The sequence below is a fragment of the Lytechinus pictus genome, chromosome 10, assembly GCF_037042905.1.
Source record: "Lytechinus pictus isolate F3 Inbred chromosome 10, Lp3.0, whole genome shotgun sequence".
NCBI lineage: Eukaryota > Metazoa > Echinodermata > Echinoidea > Temnopleuroida > Toxopneustidae > Lytechinus > Lytechinus pictus.
In genome coordinates this window covers 25,211,832-25,232,178 of record NC_087254.1, presented here as the reverse complement: position 1 = coordinate 25,232,178, position 20,347 = coordinate 25,211,832, and the positions used below count along the sequence as shown (strand labels likewise).

General features: G+C 34.3%; 1 protein-coding gene across 1 annotated transcript; it reads left to right on the top strand.

Moving 5' to 3' along the window:
• Positions 1–6,315: 6,315 nt before the first annotated feature.
• On the top strand, positions 6,316–18,945 carry LOC129270380 (cytoplasmic phosphatidylinositol transfer protein 1-like). The gene is made up of 6 exons (XM_064106069.1): positions 6,316–6,321; positions 6,845–6,943; positions 7,506–7,565; positions 8,793–8,888; positions 11,315–11,378; positions 15,340–18,945. Exons 1-6 carry the CDS (start codon positions 6,316–6,318, stop codon positions 15,513–15,515), a joined length of 501 nt encoding a protein of 166 aa, XP_063962139.1. The 3' UTR covers positions 15,516–18,945.
• The last annotated feature ends 1,402 nt before the right edge of the window (positions 18,946–20,347 follow it).

Here is a 20,347-nt window from a genome sequence, read left to right as displayed (position 1 = left end):
AATCTGTTTATTTCTTCTGTAGAATGTGAGTTCATCGCATTATTCACTCTGTAGAAACAGGTTGGTTTAAGGACGATACGGTCGTTTTATTACGGAAACGACAAACCGTTTTTAACGATTCCCTGTAGAAACACGCCGAATGTCATCCAGTGGTAACTACCATGGTAACAATGCTCATCAGCCAATCAAAATCAAGGATTCAATGAAAGTTACCATTGGATGGCAAAGTTACCATAATACTCATGCAACAGGGCCATGGTGTTTGTGTCGCATGCCACCATCTTCGGACACTCTCATGGTCTTGCCAACTGGATGCTCTGGAGAAGGGTGCAGGGTGAACCTCAATTTAATATTAATCACCTACATGTATATAGACACTTATTTACTTCAATTTCATCTATAAAGTTTATGTATTGTTAATTATACTCCAGGAAGCCATACAGTATACCTCTTATTCCATCAGAACCTTTTTTTTCCTAATAGTTAAATCCAATTTGTGCCTTTAAACCACACTACTCATAAATCTCTTTAGCAAATCTCAGTAGTGATTAGAGACCAGCCATCAGGCAGGGTCTAATTTGTTCCAAAGAAATTCCCTGTAGATCTGTATGGTAGTATAAAAACCAAGATGTGTTTGGCTGCCCTTTTCTACAAGCTGTGACCTTTCCAATTAATGCCATCTCCAACCAAGATCTACTGGTAATAATGTCATCATTTGCTGTCCAATTAAAGTGTGCTTGGGGGATATTAAAAGCAAGATATGTAGTCCCAGGTCATGCATATTTGTGTATTTTAAATATGGGATGTGATATAATACTAATTTGATTGATATACATGTGCTGTTCTCATTCAGTTAATAATTCACTACTTCATTTTGCATTTAAAATAGATTTTTGAGCATAGGCCCTACTTATAATAGGATGATGTGAATGTTATCAGTACTACATGAATGGTCCATAGTCCTGTCTGTGAGACATTGTAATGAGTTGACTCTTCGGAATTAAGGGTGTAAGCAAATGAGATGGTGAAAGCTTAACTGCGAATTAGTGACTGCCATATTCACAGATTTTCGACAGAATATACAGGACGCAGCAAGGAATTAAATTTTTGTCGAGAAAAGATATTTTGCAAATGAATTTCAAGTGAAGAAAAATGTCTTGGGTGGAAATATCAAAATGTTTTATTTTTACAAATTCAGATATAAATAATGAGGTGTAAATCTCAAAATTGTTCTCAGATTATCAATTGATATCTATTGTCATTTTTCGACCTAGAGCCAGTTGCTGAAAGTTTATTCAATAAATGTGAATCTAAAAATCAAATGCAACCTGAATTTCTGACCAATAAGGAGCATGCATTTATGACTTACATTTGATTTTTTTAATTATTGCGATGGAACTCTAATCAATCAAGGTACACATGTATGTAGAGTCCCATCTATCTTCTTGCATAGGGATTTGGTATTGGAGAAGCCCCTCTGTGAGTGTTATCAGTTAATATCGCTTGGCTCACCCCCTTACACGGTTGGACGCCTGCAGTATTAAACATTAGGAAAATTTGTTGAAAGATTGATGCGAAGGGACTGAGGCCTGCCGAAGATCTCTATGGCGCCGTCTCCTGGGCCCAGGGATTTTTTTTGTCAAGAAACAAAGATTTGATTTTAAAGGTTTATCGCCGAAGGATTCATTAAAAAAAACAATGAATATGAAATGATGAAAGGTGACCAAATATCCACCAAAAAAATAGATCACTACATGTATGAAAAATTGACAAGAAGTGATATATGATTATTTTTGTTGGATGTTATTTGTATTTGTCAACCAAAGTAAAGATGGCCATTAAAGATGTGCCTTTATTACTGGTATGAATTGTCAGACTGCCAACTGCTGATTCCGAATGAGATCTGATAGCCTCTGATTATTTGCTTTGATATCATGTAATGTTCTCACTTTTGGCAGAGAGAATTTAAGAAACATTTTATAACTTTGGTATTCGACTTGAAGCATTTTCCACTGCGAGATAAAAGAAGTGTCAAATGTACCCCTTGTGATTAGGGATTGGCTGTTGTTAAAAACTTTTAATACAGATAATGAAAGAATATATTGATGTGGAACATACTACATGTATGTATTTGCATATTACTTTTTTACTCTAAATTTGGATATGCTTGATTTTTCTTTAATTGGTTATTGTTGCTGAATAATGATCTTTTTTTTTTTAATTGCAAAAGTTGTTTTTTTTTGTAATGTACCGGGCAAACAGTATATGAGTTGTCTACATTTCATCTGCGGAGTCTAGTTCTGTACAAATCACTCAATTTCTTTTGTTAAAGAGATAATTGATACTCTTCATCAATAGTTTCTCTTATTTTGCTTTACAAACCGAGGCTATAAATACCACATGAAGTCCAAAGTTGGACATCTTACATTGCAAAAGTTTTATATTTAAATCTTGCTTATGAATATTCATTTGCTAGATTTACAATATATCTTGATGAATCTCCTTTTCAGGTTCAGAAATTATTATTATTACTTAAAGATGTCTCATCTTTATCTTTACAGCTATTCAATATAGTATTTCATACTCTTATCCTTAACTCTTAACATGCCACTATTGCAAATTGTCACCAAATAGTACACATAAATCCCATCTTGAGCTGAAACTCTTCTGGCATGTTAAGAGCAATGCTACTGTATGCATCTCATCTACCCCCCCCCCCCCTCACTTCCCCCAGCATGTAATGTGACTCTCCATCTCAAGGGGGTCAAGCATAAACAGTAGACTTGATTCTTGCAGTGCATGTTAAGAAATTTAAAAAAGAACGACGTTCTTTGACCATGTCCATGTCAATCACCAGACTGACCATTAGCTGCTTAGTGCCCCTCTCACCGCGGCTAGTCTGATACGAGGAAAACCCACTCATCCTAAGGGTGGAAGAAACCAAGTGGCGGATTGTTTCGTCGCCTGGAGCGGCGCTCATCCTAATAAACGAGATCCATCTCATTCTCGTTTCCCTAATTCAATTTGCCCCTCTCAGAGTTCTCCATATATACTGCCACCATGTTTTGCATGTGTCTCTTATGCTAGTCTTACATGCAGACCTCATCCGTCAAGCAGTAGTGATGTAATGATTAGACTTCAAGGAAACAAACAACATATATAAAAAGAACCAGAAAATGAGGAAAGATCTGAGTAACTAGAATTTATGTGACTGTTTGAGAGTATAGGGCACATTAATCAACTTGTTTGAAATGTAAAGTTCTGAGATTGAGCTGTATTAATGCACTGCACTATTACTCAATGTCTGTATTATGCTCAGGGTACCATTGTAGAAGGGGTGGCAATGAAAAAACTTGTAAAAATCATACGCAGCTCAATTTTTAACCCATCAACATCACATACCTTAATAGTGATATTTCTGTGATAACTTTCTGGCTTTCAAGTTTTGCATCATATGAACAATTATTAACAAAGTGCTTTCCGATAAAAATTGTGATTTCCCCATACTTCATACATGTATGTACATTTATGCATGGCCTTTTAATTCCAACGTTCCAATCAGTCATAGAAACTGGGGCAACTGCGTGGATGATCAGCTTGCATGTAGATTGAAGAGATTAGCGATTGCACCTCTCTCATTTCTCAATCTTGCGAAGATCTACAATGGTATCAAAATGAAAGAGATCTGGAAAGAAACACAAGATGTTTGAGATCTAGGTAAACCAGTGTCTCTCTCCTCCTTGTAAATCATAGGTTAGTTAGCATAAATCTTCAGCATATCAAATCATCGGTAAAGCAATCATTCTGGCGGTGCTACTCTGCTTCCCAGAATTCATCGATTGGCATATATCTGTTTCCTGAAAGAGAACGCTGGTGGTGTGGGTGTCATTACTAGTGATACCCTGTGGGTGTTTCATAAAGCTGTTCATAAGTTATGAGCGACGTCATGAACGACTGGTGATCCTGTCTTGTGGTAAATGATGTACACTGAATTTTCATTGATGTTGGTTAAGTGCCTAATAAAGGGTCTCCGGTCGTTCATAAAGTCACTTATAACGTCTTACAGTTTTATAAAACACCTACCTGGGGGTCTAACATAAAGAGACACACTCAATACATGTATTCACAATCAATCATAACTATTTGTCAGGGTTAGTCATAGATAGTTAAATTCAATTTTGCAATTGACTTTGAAAGAGCCCTGGCGGGTGTTTCATAAAACTGTTCGTAAGTTAAGAAGGACTTTAATAACGACTGGTGATCCTTTCTTGTGGAAAATGGTATATTCATTGGTGATGGTAAGCGCGTAAGAAAGTTACACCAGTCGTTCTTAAAGTCACTCTTAACTTACAAACAGCTTTATGAAACCGCCCCCTGAACAGGCAAACCACATAGAATTAAAACAAGTACAATAGGGTGTTATTACTCATTACTCACGTTATCACTGTTGAATCTTGATAGACTTTAAACTGGAACACAAGTGATCTATGATCTGGCATACAGTATAATCTATGGTAGTATGAGCTCGAAGCCTGAGATCATCACACCAGCATTTGCTATTCAATACAATGAACAGCCTCGCTTTCAACCACAGCACCTTCTCTTTGTAATAATTTTCCTGGGAACGCATCACAATTTGCTCCACATTCTTTAAGACTGCTACAAAGAAAGATTTTGTTTATGTAGGACAACGTACATGTAGTTGAGAGCTTTTCTCTTTTGAGCAAAAATTGCTAATCAAATTTAATAGGCAAAATCATTCCCAAGAATTAGAGAACTATCACATATAGCTAGAGACCTTCAAATTCAAAGTGAAGTCTAATCTTTTTTTATGATATATACCAGAATCATAGTAATGCAAAGTGTAGCAACAATTGCTAATATTTGTGTAACAGGCCAGAGTTCTTGACACAGGATTGTGACACTCATCCAAACTTTTTGATCACTGATATTTCTAGTTTTGCACACCTCAGAGAAGAATATATCCTGAGTCATAAAATGTCTAATATTCATTAAAGTACACTCTACATTTCATGAATATTAATAATATATATTTTGGCTGTGAATAATGACCAGTAAATGTCTGGATTTGTGTCTGAGCTTGAGTTTAATGATCTATCCAAATGATATCTTGTTATACCAACATATGTCCAATATTAATTACAAGATTTTAAAATGCAATGGGTTGAATTGGAATCAATCCGTGAAAATAAACAAGAAAGAAATCCACATAGTTTTATAAAAGTAAGAAAATATCAATGAATGCAAAAGATCACCATTTGGATTTCAGCCTAGTTAAACCAGGGTCCCTCTTCCTTGTAAACAATAGGGTATTTTAATGTAAATTGTTGGCATATATTTAATAATTAAATCATTATGGAAATTTGACAGTGGAAGAACGCATACATGTAACCCATTCAGACCCAATTAGATTGAAACAAAAGTGGAAAACGAATATGCACCCCCACCCCCCCCCCCCCCCCCCTCTCTTGAGATCCTGTATTCCCCAATATAATGATCTACAGTAGATATTAAGTTCACTGTTTACCAATGGGTTCAGTAGTAGAGTATACATGTAGATGATTTCTTAATTAATGGTATTATCATGTAGTAGCATCTTATACATAATGTAGTCTTGACACCTTTGATAAAACCTTTTTCTTAATTATTCCTATCGTAATGCAATGCAAATGCACTAATGAATATACAAGTATACAACAGACAAAATTTAACTGAAAACCAAATGCACTGATAATCAGTGACACAGGCAAACACGTGGGCACATGGTTTTAATGTTGCTCAGAAAAAAAACAACTTGAGTGTGCTTTCAGATTACGCTTACATGACTTATGGAGCGTTTTAAGAACCTTCCAATCAATTGCAAGTCAATTTTAGGTCCCAAATTCAATCATAAGTCTTACAATTTTAATTGCAAACTTTCACTCAATATTCTTGGTCTACTTTTTGAAACAAAAAGTTCAAATTGATTTGCATTAGTTAGAAAGGATCTATCAATTGTATGCTTGCAAGGAAATTTGCAATTAATTGCAATTATTTTCTTTCACCACCTCATTAGGGTGTCATTTTCATTGAATCACGTTAGAAACAACATTGCTGCAAGTAGATCATTCATTATCTTCAATGCTGAATCATCAACTCAACTGAAGTTGCTGTTTTTAACATCCCCCATATTTTTGGAGGTTTGACCGTTAGAATCATGTATTTGCATGATGATAAGTATTGACACACTTTCTCCGAGGTCCACTCATAGATATTATATGATATTGTCATTTCCTGAGAAATGCATGCCTAAGGATGGAGGTTACTAGTATAAGGTTACCTCCTTCTGCTTTAGTGATTATTCAACACTTCTCACCCTTTGAATCTCATTTACAATCGATACTTTCATACTCACTTGATTTGAATATACCTGATAAAAGAAAATACCTTGTTTTCCGAGCAGGAAGTTGACCCTCATCAGAAAATACCAGGTTTAATGGAGGTTGAATTTTTTTTTTTTACAACTTAATTATTTTCAAATCAAAATTTTAAGAGTACATATATATTGCTAAGATGATAAAAATAATTAAGAAAAGGGGTTTTCAGTTATTTCACTTTACCCTAGGTGATTAACATTACATTTTACTGTTCTCTATCATTTCACCTCATGATATTTTAGGGGTTACATTTTCCATCCTTATTTTTGTCACACTTGTTTTATGTCTATATTTATGCCTGGGGTACTTTGAAAACCAGCCCTTCATAAAGGGCTATCTACCTGATGAATGTAAATTTATATATAAATTATCATTTACTTTTATTCTCCATTATTTTCTTTCTCCAGTGCCTTAGTCTTTCAGATACAGAATTAAGTGAAAGAGAAGTTGTCCATGTTGATATAGCATACAACAATGTTCCAGAAAAGTATTACAAGGAAAATGAGGTAATAAGAATGTGTCATTCTTGATATTTCAGAAAATGATAATGTGTACTACCTGTATACAATTGATAAAACACATTTTAATTAAGTTCAATAATCATTGTGATATCATTATGACATCAGTATGCTTTACTTGATGACTTGCTAAAGTATTTACTTACGCCCAGGATACTGCCAAGCCAACTCCCCTATAAAAAAGGGGTCAAACGGGCTGGGGTATGGTAAAGAGATGCTATTTGAATCAAATGCAACTGAAGAAAAATTCTTATGCCAAGCATAATGCTAAATTATTTTCTTTTACATAAACATAATTTATAAAAATAAAGCTATTGAATTGATTTAAACTTAGTTCAAATATAATTTAGATAACTACACATATGCATATAAAATCAAAGCCCAGAAACAAATGCAATTAGATACACATAATATACTGTACTAAGTTTGAAATTTGTCAACTGGAAATCTCATCTAATTTCAATTGGTCACACCTGGTTCCAGTTGTTAACCTAATTTAAGATGTATTTTATATAACCCATCGACATATTCGTACTTGTCCTTTTTTCAGGATCCTACAAAGTTCAAGTCAAAAAAGACTGGGAGGGGTCATTTACAAAAGGATTGGAGGGTGAGTTGGACTAAATATATTTCTGATTTTAATTTTTTATTCCCTTCAATAGAAATTCCATTTCATATTGTGAACAGACAAACTGAGGGAGTTAGAATAAATGTACAGAAGGCCTCAGTATTGAATTATAGCTTGGTCAAATTTGATGAGGAATTTGCAAACTCTCTGTACATAGTATCTGCTGTGCACAAAATCTTTACATTGATAGTTCTTTCTGGATTGATACTTTTCTGTCATTCTATCATTATCATCATGTTATATAATTCAATTTCCATCGTTTTAAGCAATAAAATTTTCCATTATACAATGAAAATGTTGAGAAACGTTTGCAAATTATAATCAAGCTGCACTGAGAAGGTTAAAAAGTGCTCTAATTTTAAAAAAAAGAAGACTCACTGAAATCATATGAGTTGAATGTCAGATGATCTCGAACTCTTATCTTATATCCATGGCAGATAATTTGACTCTATATTTATTCAGATTCAGAGCATTATTCTTACTGCTGCAAACACTGGATATGAGCTTAAATCCTCCTATGTTATTTTATAGTCAATTAAATCTTTGACTATGCATTATTTTGTCATTTTCATGCAATAGGTTGAGCAAGATGGTTGCTTATGAGCAATTTTGAATTCTTGATATGTTCCTATTTCACACCCTTCTTATGTACTAAATTGTATACACAAATGCCCCTGCTGCTAGCTATATTGGGCAGGGCATAAAGGCTTTATCGGTTTTCAATTCACAAGCACATGGATTTGAAAATTGTTTCAGCATAGAAGTTGTAAAAGGTTTATCCAACAAATATTCCCAAGATCTTCTCATGCCTTATACACCAGTGTATATTCTTAAATCATTGTGTTCTAAAAAAATCAAAGGCTTTTGAAAAAATACTTTCTCTGCCTTCGCACTTTCTCTCTTGGAATAATTTGCCATTATCTTTGAGAATTATATAATCATTAGAGACCTCCAAATCTGATCAAGTTTGGTATCTTTTTAACAGTTCAACATGTACTACAACACTCATCCGACTCCTCTTTAATATTCTTTCTATTTTTTGTACCTGGGAATAAAATATTTTTAGATAGACAGCATCAGACAAATGTTTTTTGTTATTATTAAGATTATTTTTTGTCACTTGTTTCCTTTTGCCATGAGATATCAGAGTGGATTCCACATTTTAATATAATTCTAATCTCATTTTTGTCACCAATCTGAATCCCACAGGAGACAAGTAATCCTATTATGTGTTCCTACAAATTGGTACGGGTCAAGTTTGAGCTTTGGGGTCTACAGACGAAAGTGGAAAGCTTTGTACATAAGGTATGTATGCCATTGTTTACATGAAAACACCAGCAAGTGTTTCGTATACATGTAGGGTACACGTAGCAGGAGAGGGAGGGGACTCTCCCACCCCCCCCCCCTCCCAATACGCCTTTTCTCCCAAATTTACCATTTCACAAATTTTTTTTTTTGCAATTTTTTGGCCCACTAAGAATTTATTTCTGTTTACAGTCATGGTGTAGAGTTGAATTGGCTTACAGTATGAATCACTGCATTGATTAGATAATTTCAGGAGATGGATACTATTTGTCTACCCTTGAGAATATGCATGAGATAGCATATGCACACAGATACTGGAGGTATAAAGTTCATCTCTGTGAAACATGTGAAGGTTGTTAGTTGTCATGAATAACCTCATTGTATTGTTTCTGGTGGGTGTTTTATAAAGCTGTTCACAAGTTAGGAGCGACTTTAAGAACGACAAGTGATCCTGTGTTGTGGTAAATGATACCTGTACACCAAATTTTCATTGATGTTGACTTGTGGTAAATGGTATACACCAAAATGTTGATTGGTGATGGTTTAGAATGTAAGAAAGGTTCACCTGTCGTTCTTAAAGTCGCCCTTAACTTACAAACAAGTTTGTGAAACACCCCCTGGTCTATTTCCTAATTGAAATTGTGTTTCCTTTTTTTTTGTTAAAGTATTAATTTTTTTCTTCTCAACATCCCACTCTTTGAACTTTACAAAGAGAGAATATCATAAAAGACCTATTATGCACCCACCTATATCCACAGGATTACTACTAGTAGCATTATATCCAACAAAGTCTTTGAGATCTTCTCACTAATGAAAAGTAACATGTCATTATAGCCTTAGGGAGTCATTAGAGCTAAACCATCATTACAATGCTGATACCTTCATTATGGAAATGATTTGCAGAGGTGTTTTGTCAGAAAGCTTGATCTCCTTCTCTGCCATTTTGTCACGTCATCATGCTTGCTCTTTAACCATCCATTTAATGTGCATACAATCTAGGAACACTGTAGTACCCTATCTAACCAAAAAGAAATGAATGATGGAGTATTGCTGATAAAAAGTAAAGGGATATTTTCATCTGTATACAGAAATCTTGATGATTCAATTTGAAGTTTCTGAATATTTTTTTTTCATTTTGCATGATTGAAGATACAAATACATTTAAAATCATTCACTGTTATATTTCCATACCATGCAGTCCCATATCCTTAGTTGATGTAACATCATACTTTTTATGGAGTTATTGTTGCCAGCTCCATTAGTGTATAGATAATTTTTTCATCAGAGTAATATATCAGCTTTCATTGGAGATATTTACCATTCAGGTGTTCTTAACCAAGGTGGGAAAATTATAATGAATAAAGTCTGTTAAAGTATTGTGTGTTATATGATGCTATTGACAAATTAAGCATCTCAAGAGTTGACCCTTTTTTAAACACTTCCAGGAATATAGGTGTTATCATGACTTCAAATTCTTTTGATCAGCTCTTTTTTTTTTATCCTTCAGTCTGATTGATATTCAACGGGAGTTATATTTCTGGCTTCATTAAAACTTGATACCACCAGCTTAAAACATGTGGCTTGATAGATATGGAAATATGTGAAAGCTCTTGATCCAGTTAGTATTATTATCCAGGGCATGAAATGCTGACGTTCATACCACTATAGATCTACTGCATACATATATGCCACTAACATAATGAAGTTAAAGCAAGACTTGTGTAGTTGCAGCAAACAATAATTTCTTGCTATAATCTTTAAATTCAAAGATTAATTTTAACAATATGCAGAGAGCTAGTAGTAAATATGCAAATTAAACTTTGTGATATCATGAAATTTGCGCTCAAAAGCCAGCATACTGAAGATTACCAACACAGATAAGCGCATGTTGGAACTTGTATTATTGTCTTTGTGAAGATGTATATTGCTCATTTTTTGTAATTTTGCTAAAGTTTACAGTAATTAGATGTTTTCTATGACAGTCATGTTTGGCAAATACCTGTAAGAAGATCTTGTACCCTTCACAGTATGAGACACTGGGCACCAATTGCATAACATTTGCTGATTATGGTAATGACAGGAAACATGTCGACAGTGACAGCTCAAAGGAAGTGGATGAGTGGCTACTGCAGACAGATGTATACATGTATTATGTCTCCACGAGAATCATAGGTCACTATAGGCAGGAAGCCCCAAAATACATGTTTATTCTTCCGTGGGAATTCACCAGTTTATTGTGGTCACTATGAAAGACAAGTGACTGCTTTTTTATACACATGCCTTGGTTGCAATTGTGGTGTAAATAGTCACTTTAGGCAGATGACTGGTATATGGAGATTGCCTCTAAAACAGACTTTACAGTACTCAACTTGGATATGATATTATAAATTATACTCTCTTTATTTATCATTTCTCCATTTTAATAGGCAATACAAGACATCCTATTACTGGGTCACAGACAAGCTTTTTCATGGATTGATGAGTGGTATGGTAAGTTCATTTCACACAAAGTATTACACAACCTGCAAAATTCCCCTTAACTCATTGCATTGTTTTATTTATATGTGGCCTGATTATCACAAACTTCTTTCCAAAATATCTGAAGGGAAAGTTCTTCCTGATGCAGGCTTCACTTTTCAATATTTTTAGGGCAAGGTCTTTAGAGCACATTTCCATATTACAGCACAATGATGAATAATAATAATGATAATAATAATGATAATAATAATAATAATAACAGTATATTTACCCAGCTCCCAGCGGGCCCTGCTATTATTATAACCCAGCTAAGCTAGGCTACCTATTCAGGTGCATACAGCTTTTTTTTAGGAATTCCTGCCGGTACCCATTAACCTCACCTGGGTCGAGTGCAGCACACTAGATGAATTCTTTGCTGAAGGAAATTACGCCATGGCTTGGATTTGAACCCATGACCCTCTGTTTCAAAGTCCGGAGACTAATCCACTGGGCCACGACGCTTTAGAAGACTTTAAGAGGGCACAGTATTGTTCAAGTCCAAGGATAGGGTACATTGGAGTCAATCGATAGGACACCTGGCTCTTCCAGGGATAGGAATAGCAGCAGTAATGATATAACTAAACATATTCTAAAAATTTCGCATTGAAGAAATTTGGTACATTTGAAACTTATACAACTTGATGATATTTTCACTGCACCAAATCCATACTGCATAAGCAAATTTCGTAACAGGATTGAACTTCGCTTTGATTTCACTAATTAGGTGACCCAAATTTCCTTTCAGTATAATTTAAAAACTATGTTTATTTCTGGCCATGAAAACACAACCAAAATCATGAATACAACAACTGGTTAACTTGCTAAAGTTGAAAATTGCTAATGCATTGCCTTATGCATGCCTGTTGCCAACTTTGGGGATTGGCATGTCAATCAACAGTAGAGGGGGGTATATACATCATGATTTGTTTATACATTGCAGCTTTCTACTCTTCCTTTGCTTCACTGACTCTTCTACATTGTCATTTCTTTGCTACATATCTTGAACATAAAGGCTGTAGGTAGTTACTCATGGAAATATACATAGCTAAGAAACAATAAGCTTACCAGTTTTATGATCTCCATGATAAGCGTAGTAAGCATGGATTAGTTTTATACTAAAACAGTTGATAGTCATTACAACTCATGGGCGTTATACATGACGCCGTACTATTCAAGTGGAAGGATGACGCAACAGTTCATCCCCCCCCCTCCCCGAATAATATGTGACACAATATTTGCTTCTGTGACAAATTGTTCCTGGCTTTATTTCTTCTACGATATAGGGTTGCAACAGGGTTCTATGTAAGGTTTATAGTTAGGTTTAGTATAGGATGTTGAATCCAGGGTTAGTTAGACTTTCGATTAGTGTGTGGAATTTAACCCTAAAAGGCCTGAGGGGGGGGGCAGATTCTAAATTTTTCACGATAAATCCGCCACGCAAAATTTTTCAACCGTGACTTTTTACTTTTAAATCTCGCACAACTTTTGAGACCAAATTTGCGATGCCCGGTTACGATGTTACGAAATTACGCAACATTATGTCCGGAGGGGGCCACTTCCATTGACGAGTGGATACCATGCGTGACCATGAGATCTCAAAAAGCACCCTAAACACGTATTTTCCATATTCTAAAAATGCCCCCTTAACAAGTTTTGGCGTGTTAAACCCTACCCTTAACCAGTATTGGAAACAAAACGATAATTGGCAAGTATTCCCTGAATTGAACCCCTAAACAAGTACGGCGATATTTCAACTGTTATGTAACGGACGTCGGTTTTACCTTTACATACATCATTGGGTTTAGTACAGCCCCACGATTGCGCAAATCGTACTCTTAACACGTAGTGTTGGTTCTTGGGGCAAAAAGTACATCCGTTATAAAACATTTTAGTCTCGATTTTTTATACCTTTGCAAATTTGACCCTAAACACGTAGCTTTCCTCGCGAAATAGATACCCTTTTTTCATTATTTTAGTGTTTTTTACACCCTTATTACGTTACGTACGTAACGTGCCCTATCTTGAAAAAGACATCCTTTTTACGTGTTTTTTTGGTCGCGCATGGTATCCACTCGTCAATGTAAGTGGCCCCCCCCCCCCCCCCCCTGGGCATTATGTTAGTGCATGTCAGACCCAAAACTGCTCAAAAACGTGAATTCATGTACAAATCCAATGCAAATTGTGTACTTAGCCAAAATTGATAAATGTATCATTATTCCTACTTTTACTGATTAAACTTAATTAATTTTGTCTTGTAAATGATCAGCATTGAGTCTGCAACAATTTCTATTGACAAAACAATAAAAAACATAGAAATACATAAGAAATTTAAAAAACAAAATACATAAGAAAAAAATTGCGATACCAAATTTTTTTTAAGTACATTTGATCAGGATCCTACAAAGAGTCTGTGAATGAAGAAATAGCAGTTTTGGTGCCGTTTGATAGTTGATTAGAGCAAATGTTTAATTTCATGCCTAAATTAGCATAATTAATTCATTTAATGAAATATCTTATTATTTCAAAAAAAATAACCATACATCCTTATATATTTTAGCGCACACTACCACTGGCGACGCTCGCACGATTGAAGGCCGAGGGGTCCAAATAACCCAGCTCTGTAGGGGTTAAAGTGGAGCAATTGTCGCCAGAGTAAATCAAACAATAGTTTCGCTGCTTTAATCTACGCCATTGATAAGACTTTGGTACTATATATCACCCTGCTTAATTGTGAAGTCAAAATCAAGAACTCATTTGTCACACTTTGTGAAGTTGAACCCTTAATTCTTCTAATGGTTGCCTTCCTGTCTGGGAAAGATTACATTTCATAAAGCTGTGCAGAAGTTATGCACGACTTCACTCATAATTTGTGAAATGCCCTTTGAAGCCTAATCAGATTCTCGTATTCATTCCAACTGACTTAATTTGAAATCTTATATTTAAAGATTGAAATTCAATGAATTGGTAAGCATCTGAATTCAAAATTTATGATATGTTTGAAAAGGGGAATTCTTCCTATGTTTAAACAGATAAGTCTGGTGATGTGGAGTAAGAGTAGCACCTATATGTAAAGTTATGATTAACAGTTTTATTAAACACCACCCATATTTCTTGGCAAGTCATTGTACATAAGTGTTGACAAACAGATACATTTTGTCTTTGTTTGGGGTCATTATAAGATTTTGGTACCAAAATTATCAGCAACAGCTGAATTAAAAAACAACCAAACAAACAAATATAAAGCGTTAACTCCATTAAAGGGATGCTCCAGGTTGACAATATTCATATCTCAATAAATAGATGAAAATTCACAAAGCAAAATGCTGAAAATTTGATCAAAATCGGATAACAAATAACGAAGTTATTGAATTTTAAAGATTTGCATTATACCGGTGAAACAGTTCTAGGCATGTCTTCATGAATATTCATTAAGTGGGCTGATGTCATATTCCCACTTGTTCTTTTGTATTTTAGTATATGAAATTAGGTTCATTCATGAATTTTCTACCAAGAACTAAAACAACTGGATTGACAACTGGTGCATTAGTTATTTATTGCTACAACTTATTTCATCATAAAGGAGACACATCATTTACACATTTATGAAAAAATGAAACAATTATGATTTCAGGTAATAACATAAGAAAAAGGAAAGTGGGGATGTTTCATCATCAGCCCACCTAATGAATATTCATGAAGAAATGCCTAGAACTGTTTTACCGGAATAATGCAAATCTTTAAAATTCAATAACTTATTTGTTATTTGTTTGTTATCCGATTTTGATGAAATTTTCAGCATTTTGCTCTGAATTTTACTCTATTTATCTAGATATAAATATTTTCAGCTCGGAGTATCCCTTTAAGCACACCTCGATTGATTTGTTTGATGATTTAACTGCTCTTTGTTGCTCTGATGAATTATCCTTCCTTTCAGACATGACCGAAGAAGACGTGAGGAAGTATGAACAGCGCCTCCAAGCGGAAACGAACAGAAAGGTGCACCAGGGTCTCGAGAGAACGTCGAGTAGAGACTCCACCGATGCCGGAGACGATGATGAATTCGCCGATGCTGTCGAGGATCAAAGCGATCTCGCTCAAGGAGGATCATGATGACAGTAGAGATGACAGGACTCTACTTCCAGTTTTATAAAGGACATTACCAATATTAAGAGATTGCACTGTGCACAAAGTAACGTAGAAGGAAGATGCATATTACAAAATGACGGCTATATTGTAGGAGAAATTCCTACCAGAGAAATATTCATGTTGAAAGATTTTGAGTTGAAATCTTTCCATATGAGATTACTCTGTGTACAGAGTAATAGAGTATGGTGATTATTATCAATTGAAATAAAGATATTTTTCCAGAGAAATGTATGAATATCAACATGTTGAGTTGAAGTCTTGAACATGTTATGAGAGTAGACTGAGCACAGAAGTTGAAATTTCAAGTTAAAAATCTTTTCAACAAGTTCAGAAATTGTGCTATGCACATATTAGAGTGGGGGAAGGTTGTGTACTGAATCGAAGAAATGTTTTCCAGAGAAATTAATAGATACAGCTGATGAGAAAGATCTGTTTGAATATGGTGTCATGTTTATTTTGAAGATTGCAGTATTTGGGGATTTTATGATCAATGTCAAATATGAGGGTGTATCACAATGTAATGCTTTTGCTTGTTGTTTCTTTTCTCATGCATCAATATTTATCAGATTACATAATATTACATGTTCAGGAAATCTCATGTGCTGCATTCACCCCATGTGAGGCAAATAGATACCTGGCAGGATTATTTGCTTCAATGCACTGAGCACTGGAAGTGGCAGCTAAAGCCATGGTAATAATAAGGAATAAATTTATATCTAGATAGATAGCACTATATACATTAAATCTCCATTATTATCACCTGTAAAAAATAAAGTGGTCATAAACAAGAAAGAAATTTCTATGTCAAATTTGCTCCTAAAGGCCCTTTCACAATAGATCCCTGATCAGTTTACCACCATCTACAGCTGTTTTTTCTTGGTGTTGCACGATTGATTGCTTGGTGTCTTGCAAGCACTCGCAGTCGTAGGCGATTGCATGAACCTGAGGTGTTTGTGACTGGTCTTACAAAGAGTTGCGATTGATCTGATCCATCACAATTATCGACGGCCAGCAACGTCAAAATTTTTTATGTATGTTTGTTCAAAGTATTTTCTAGCTATGATGTATATTCATGCATTAATTGTTTTCTTGAAAATTCACTGTGCTTCTCTTTGCATACATTGTGCAAAGTTTTCGTAGAAAAAATTATGACATAGATGGATTTCTATAGAGTTACGGTTGATTGGTTCAATCGTAACCCTTTGTAAGATGAGGCCCAGAACTTTGAACATGGTCAAATTAAAAGAGCAATCAAGTACGATTGATTCACTCGCATTGGCTTCTACAACCATTAAGACCAGTCCCACCGGTTTCATGCAATTGTACAAGTGATCGCATTGCCTCAAGTCGACTGTCATGACTATGCAATCAGTAGTGCAACTACCGGTATTGAGTTTTGAGATTGGTGTAAAACCACTTGTAATCACTCATGCAACACTCACTTGTGAACGCAGTGCCATTCGCATGAGCGCTATATGTATGTGGGTAATTGCGACTTACTGGTCACTTTTTTTTGTACGACTGCTGTTGCATTTATGAAAGCCATTCTGATGCCTGTTGCAGCCTGTCATGCAACCAAAAGGTCACAAGTGTTCGCAGACCATTTTGCGTAAGGGGCATAAACAATCGTCATGACCGATTGCAATATGTAGGCATTGACATTGAAATGGTTTTTGGATAGTACTTGAATACCATACTTAGTCCTACACCAGTGTTTACAGGTCATGTACGATTCAGATAAAGCTCTTGGCACAAAAAGCTCAGTTGCATATATTTGCAAAATTCAGGAGATATAAAAAAAAAGCAAGAAACTTTCGTTTTGGGGGTAGGGACTCTCAAGAGTAGAACGCTAATAAATTTAGCATAACTATAGATGGGGTAATTTATTTCACTGTCTTATAAACACTCTGACCAATATTCATTGGCTTTGTAACAAGGTACGTGATCAAGGTCTGCAAGTCACTGACAAAAGTCTACTTTTAATGCTTAATCTTGAATCCTTTATTCTGTTTAATGTGTTTGTATTTATGTCAGGGTACATGTAAGTTTGCACTATTGTTGACCATGTACGAATTGCTGCAATATTAGCACTTGTCACAATCATATTTAAATATGTTTGGCACTGTATATTTTGTTGTTACATTCTCAAAGTTATTAATTTAGAGAATATTTCTCAAATTAAATAGCATAGTATTCTTTCAGTGTGTTTTAATCATACTACTTATTTCTAGTATCTAAGGGGTGTAATGTTCACTTTCAAATTGGTAATACAGGTGTATGGTGAGGTGACCTGGGGAGTGTTTCATAGAGCTGATCATGTTATACACAACTTTACGCACAACTCATGACCCTTTCTTATACTAAATGAATATACACCAAATTTTCCTGGTTTAAGCATATTTGGAGTGCATTTCTTGTAACCCTAATCAAAATTTGTAAACTGATCAATTTTCCATTTAGATGGTTGTTAACCATTTTAATCTATAAAGGTCAGATTCAGCTTAAGCTAATATGAATCAAAGTGATTGAAGTGATTTAGCACCCACGAAAGTGTAATCAGTGGTGTTAGAGTAAATTTAGCACCCAAGAAAGTGTTATCAGTGGTGTTAGTGTCAGTGTAAATTTAGCACCCAAGAGAGTGTCATCAGTTGAGTTGGTGTAAGTGTAAACCATTAAAAGAAAGCTGTGCATAACTTAGGAACATTTTTATGAAACATCTACCAAGATGCTCCAAATGTTATATTAATTGTGCAATTCTTTGCTTTCTTTCCTTGTATTCTTTCTGAATTGTAGTCTTATAAATATTATTGGTTGACATGTTACTAGATTAATAACATATATAAAGTATATGGATAAAGTATTTTCTTCTTCTTCTTAAGATTTTATACACCTTGTTGATAATACATTTTTAAATTGAGACAAAAAATGGCTTTGATAAAAGGCATGAAAGCATATGTATAAAACATTAAGTTTGAAAATGATTATACTGTAAGCAAAACAAATATTTTTTGTATATTGTGAAAGGAAATAGTATATATTGATATATGTTGCTTTGTAAAATGACTTGCAGTGAAAGAGTACCGGTACTCTCATGATGTTTGAGTAAATGAAAGAAGATCTAGATTGATTTAAGACCAAGAAGAGTAGAAAATTATATTATGAAAGGGATTTACGAAGCTACCATTTAATGATTTTTCTGTTTGGTGTCAAAGTAACAAAATTTGTTTCTTTTAACCTCCGCCCTCGTCAATATTCCTCATATGCATAACTATTTCATTCTGCTTTTAAACTATTTTCCTCTAATATATTAATATAGAGTTGAGTGGTCCATAAAGTAAGTGGTCCACCCCTAAAAAACAATGATGATAATAATTATAATAATAATCATCATCATAATAATAATAAAAAATAACAATAACAATAACGAAAATAATTATAGTAATGATAAAATAAAAACAATGATAATGTTTTATATTATTATGATTATAGTACTAAAATAGAGTGGTGCACAATTATTTTCACATCTTTTTACCTGATTTCCATACTTTACGAATGCTATTACTTTGTAGCAACATGCTTGAAGTGAAAGACTAGCACAAGGGGATTCCCCTGGTTCAATGGAATATATGCATCTGATTGGTCAAAAGTTTTGTTTTTCCTCCAACAAGTTAGACAGGTGGTAAATCACATGAGAAATTGTTGTGATGCCTGAAGTATGATATAAAAATAATGCAGTTACATATTAGGATTTGTTATGCCATGGAATTATCTCTGGAATTCACATCTTGTGTTTATTCATTTCCAATGGAGAATTTGAAATGAGAGTGTATACAGTCGAGAGTGAAAGAAGACATGAAGACCAATGTTTTCAACATGAAATACAGTGCATGTGCAATGTAATTGAATTCACGGCGTGTAAACATATTTTTATCAAAGATTTCCTATAGTTAAAGTGTTTATAAAAGTAACCTGAAGGAATTTATTTCATCAGTCATTGGCTCAGTGATCATTATCAATTAGATGTAAAACAGGTAATGGCCAAATGTAAACTTTTTATTTCTGTGATTCACATTTAACTTTGTTATACCTGTTGTTACCTCAACTATTGGATGATAATTTGAAAAGTATTATGTTTCATCTTAAGACATTATTACAAGATCCTCCAAAAGGCAAGGAGTTATAAAGATATTATATTTGCTTTTATTTTTATGAGTATAACCACATACTAAAGCGCATTGTATATTATTTTAAGCAATAACACATACAAAGATAGGTATATGTATATAAGAATGTTGTTTTTCCCCCAACATCAAACTTATTTTTTTCAATTATCACCTTTTTGTTCTTTGTAAAAAAATAAAATGGATGTCAGAATATGAGAATAACGAGGATGATTTTAATAATGTTACATGATAGGTACAGATTAAGATGCACATTGAGGAAAATTTGTGGCTGATTATTTATTGCAATTACAAAAAAGTATAAAAATCAATTATCAACATGTTAAGGGATAAAAATGGAGGATAAAGACAAGTATGACCCATAAAACAGCTCAGATTTTAAACAGCAATTTGATATTTTTGGAAAGCATGTCCTTCAGTTTTGGCAACATTTAGAATATGAAAACAACTTTTCTGATTTCCATTGTTTTGTCTGCAGAAACTACAGTGTGAGTCAGAAAAAAAATTTTACCGGTAAAATCACAAATTTAATGAAAAAAATGTGACTTAAACACAAACTCTCATATGTGTCCTGAAAGAGTACCTTCTCCAACATAATTTGATACCATTTTTATG

Excerpts from the sequence above, each read along its gene's own strand:
- LOC129270380 (XM_064106069.1), top strand. Across the intron at positions 6,944-7,505 it reads AGTATTACAAGGAAAATGAG|GATCCTACAAAGTTCAAGTC; the intron begins GTAATAAGAATG and ends TCCTTTTTTCAG. Across the intron at positions 11,379-15,339 it reads ATGGATTGATGAGTGGTATG|ACATGACCGAAGAAGACGTG; the intron begins GTAAGTTCATTT and ends CCTTCCTTTCAG.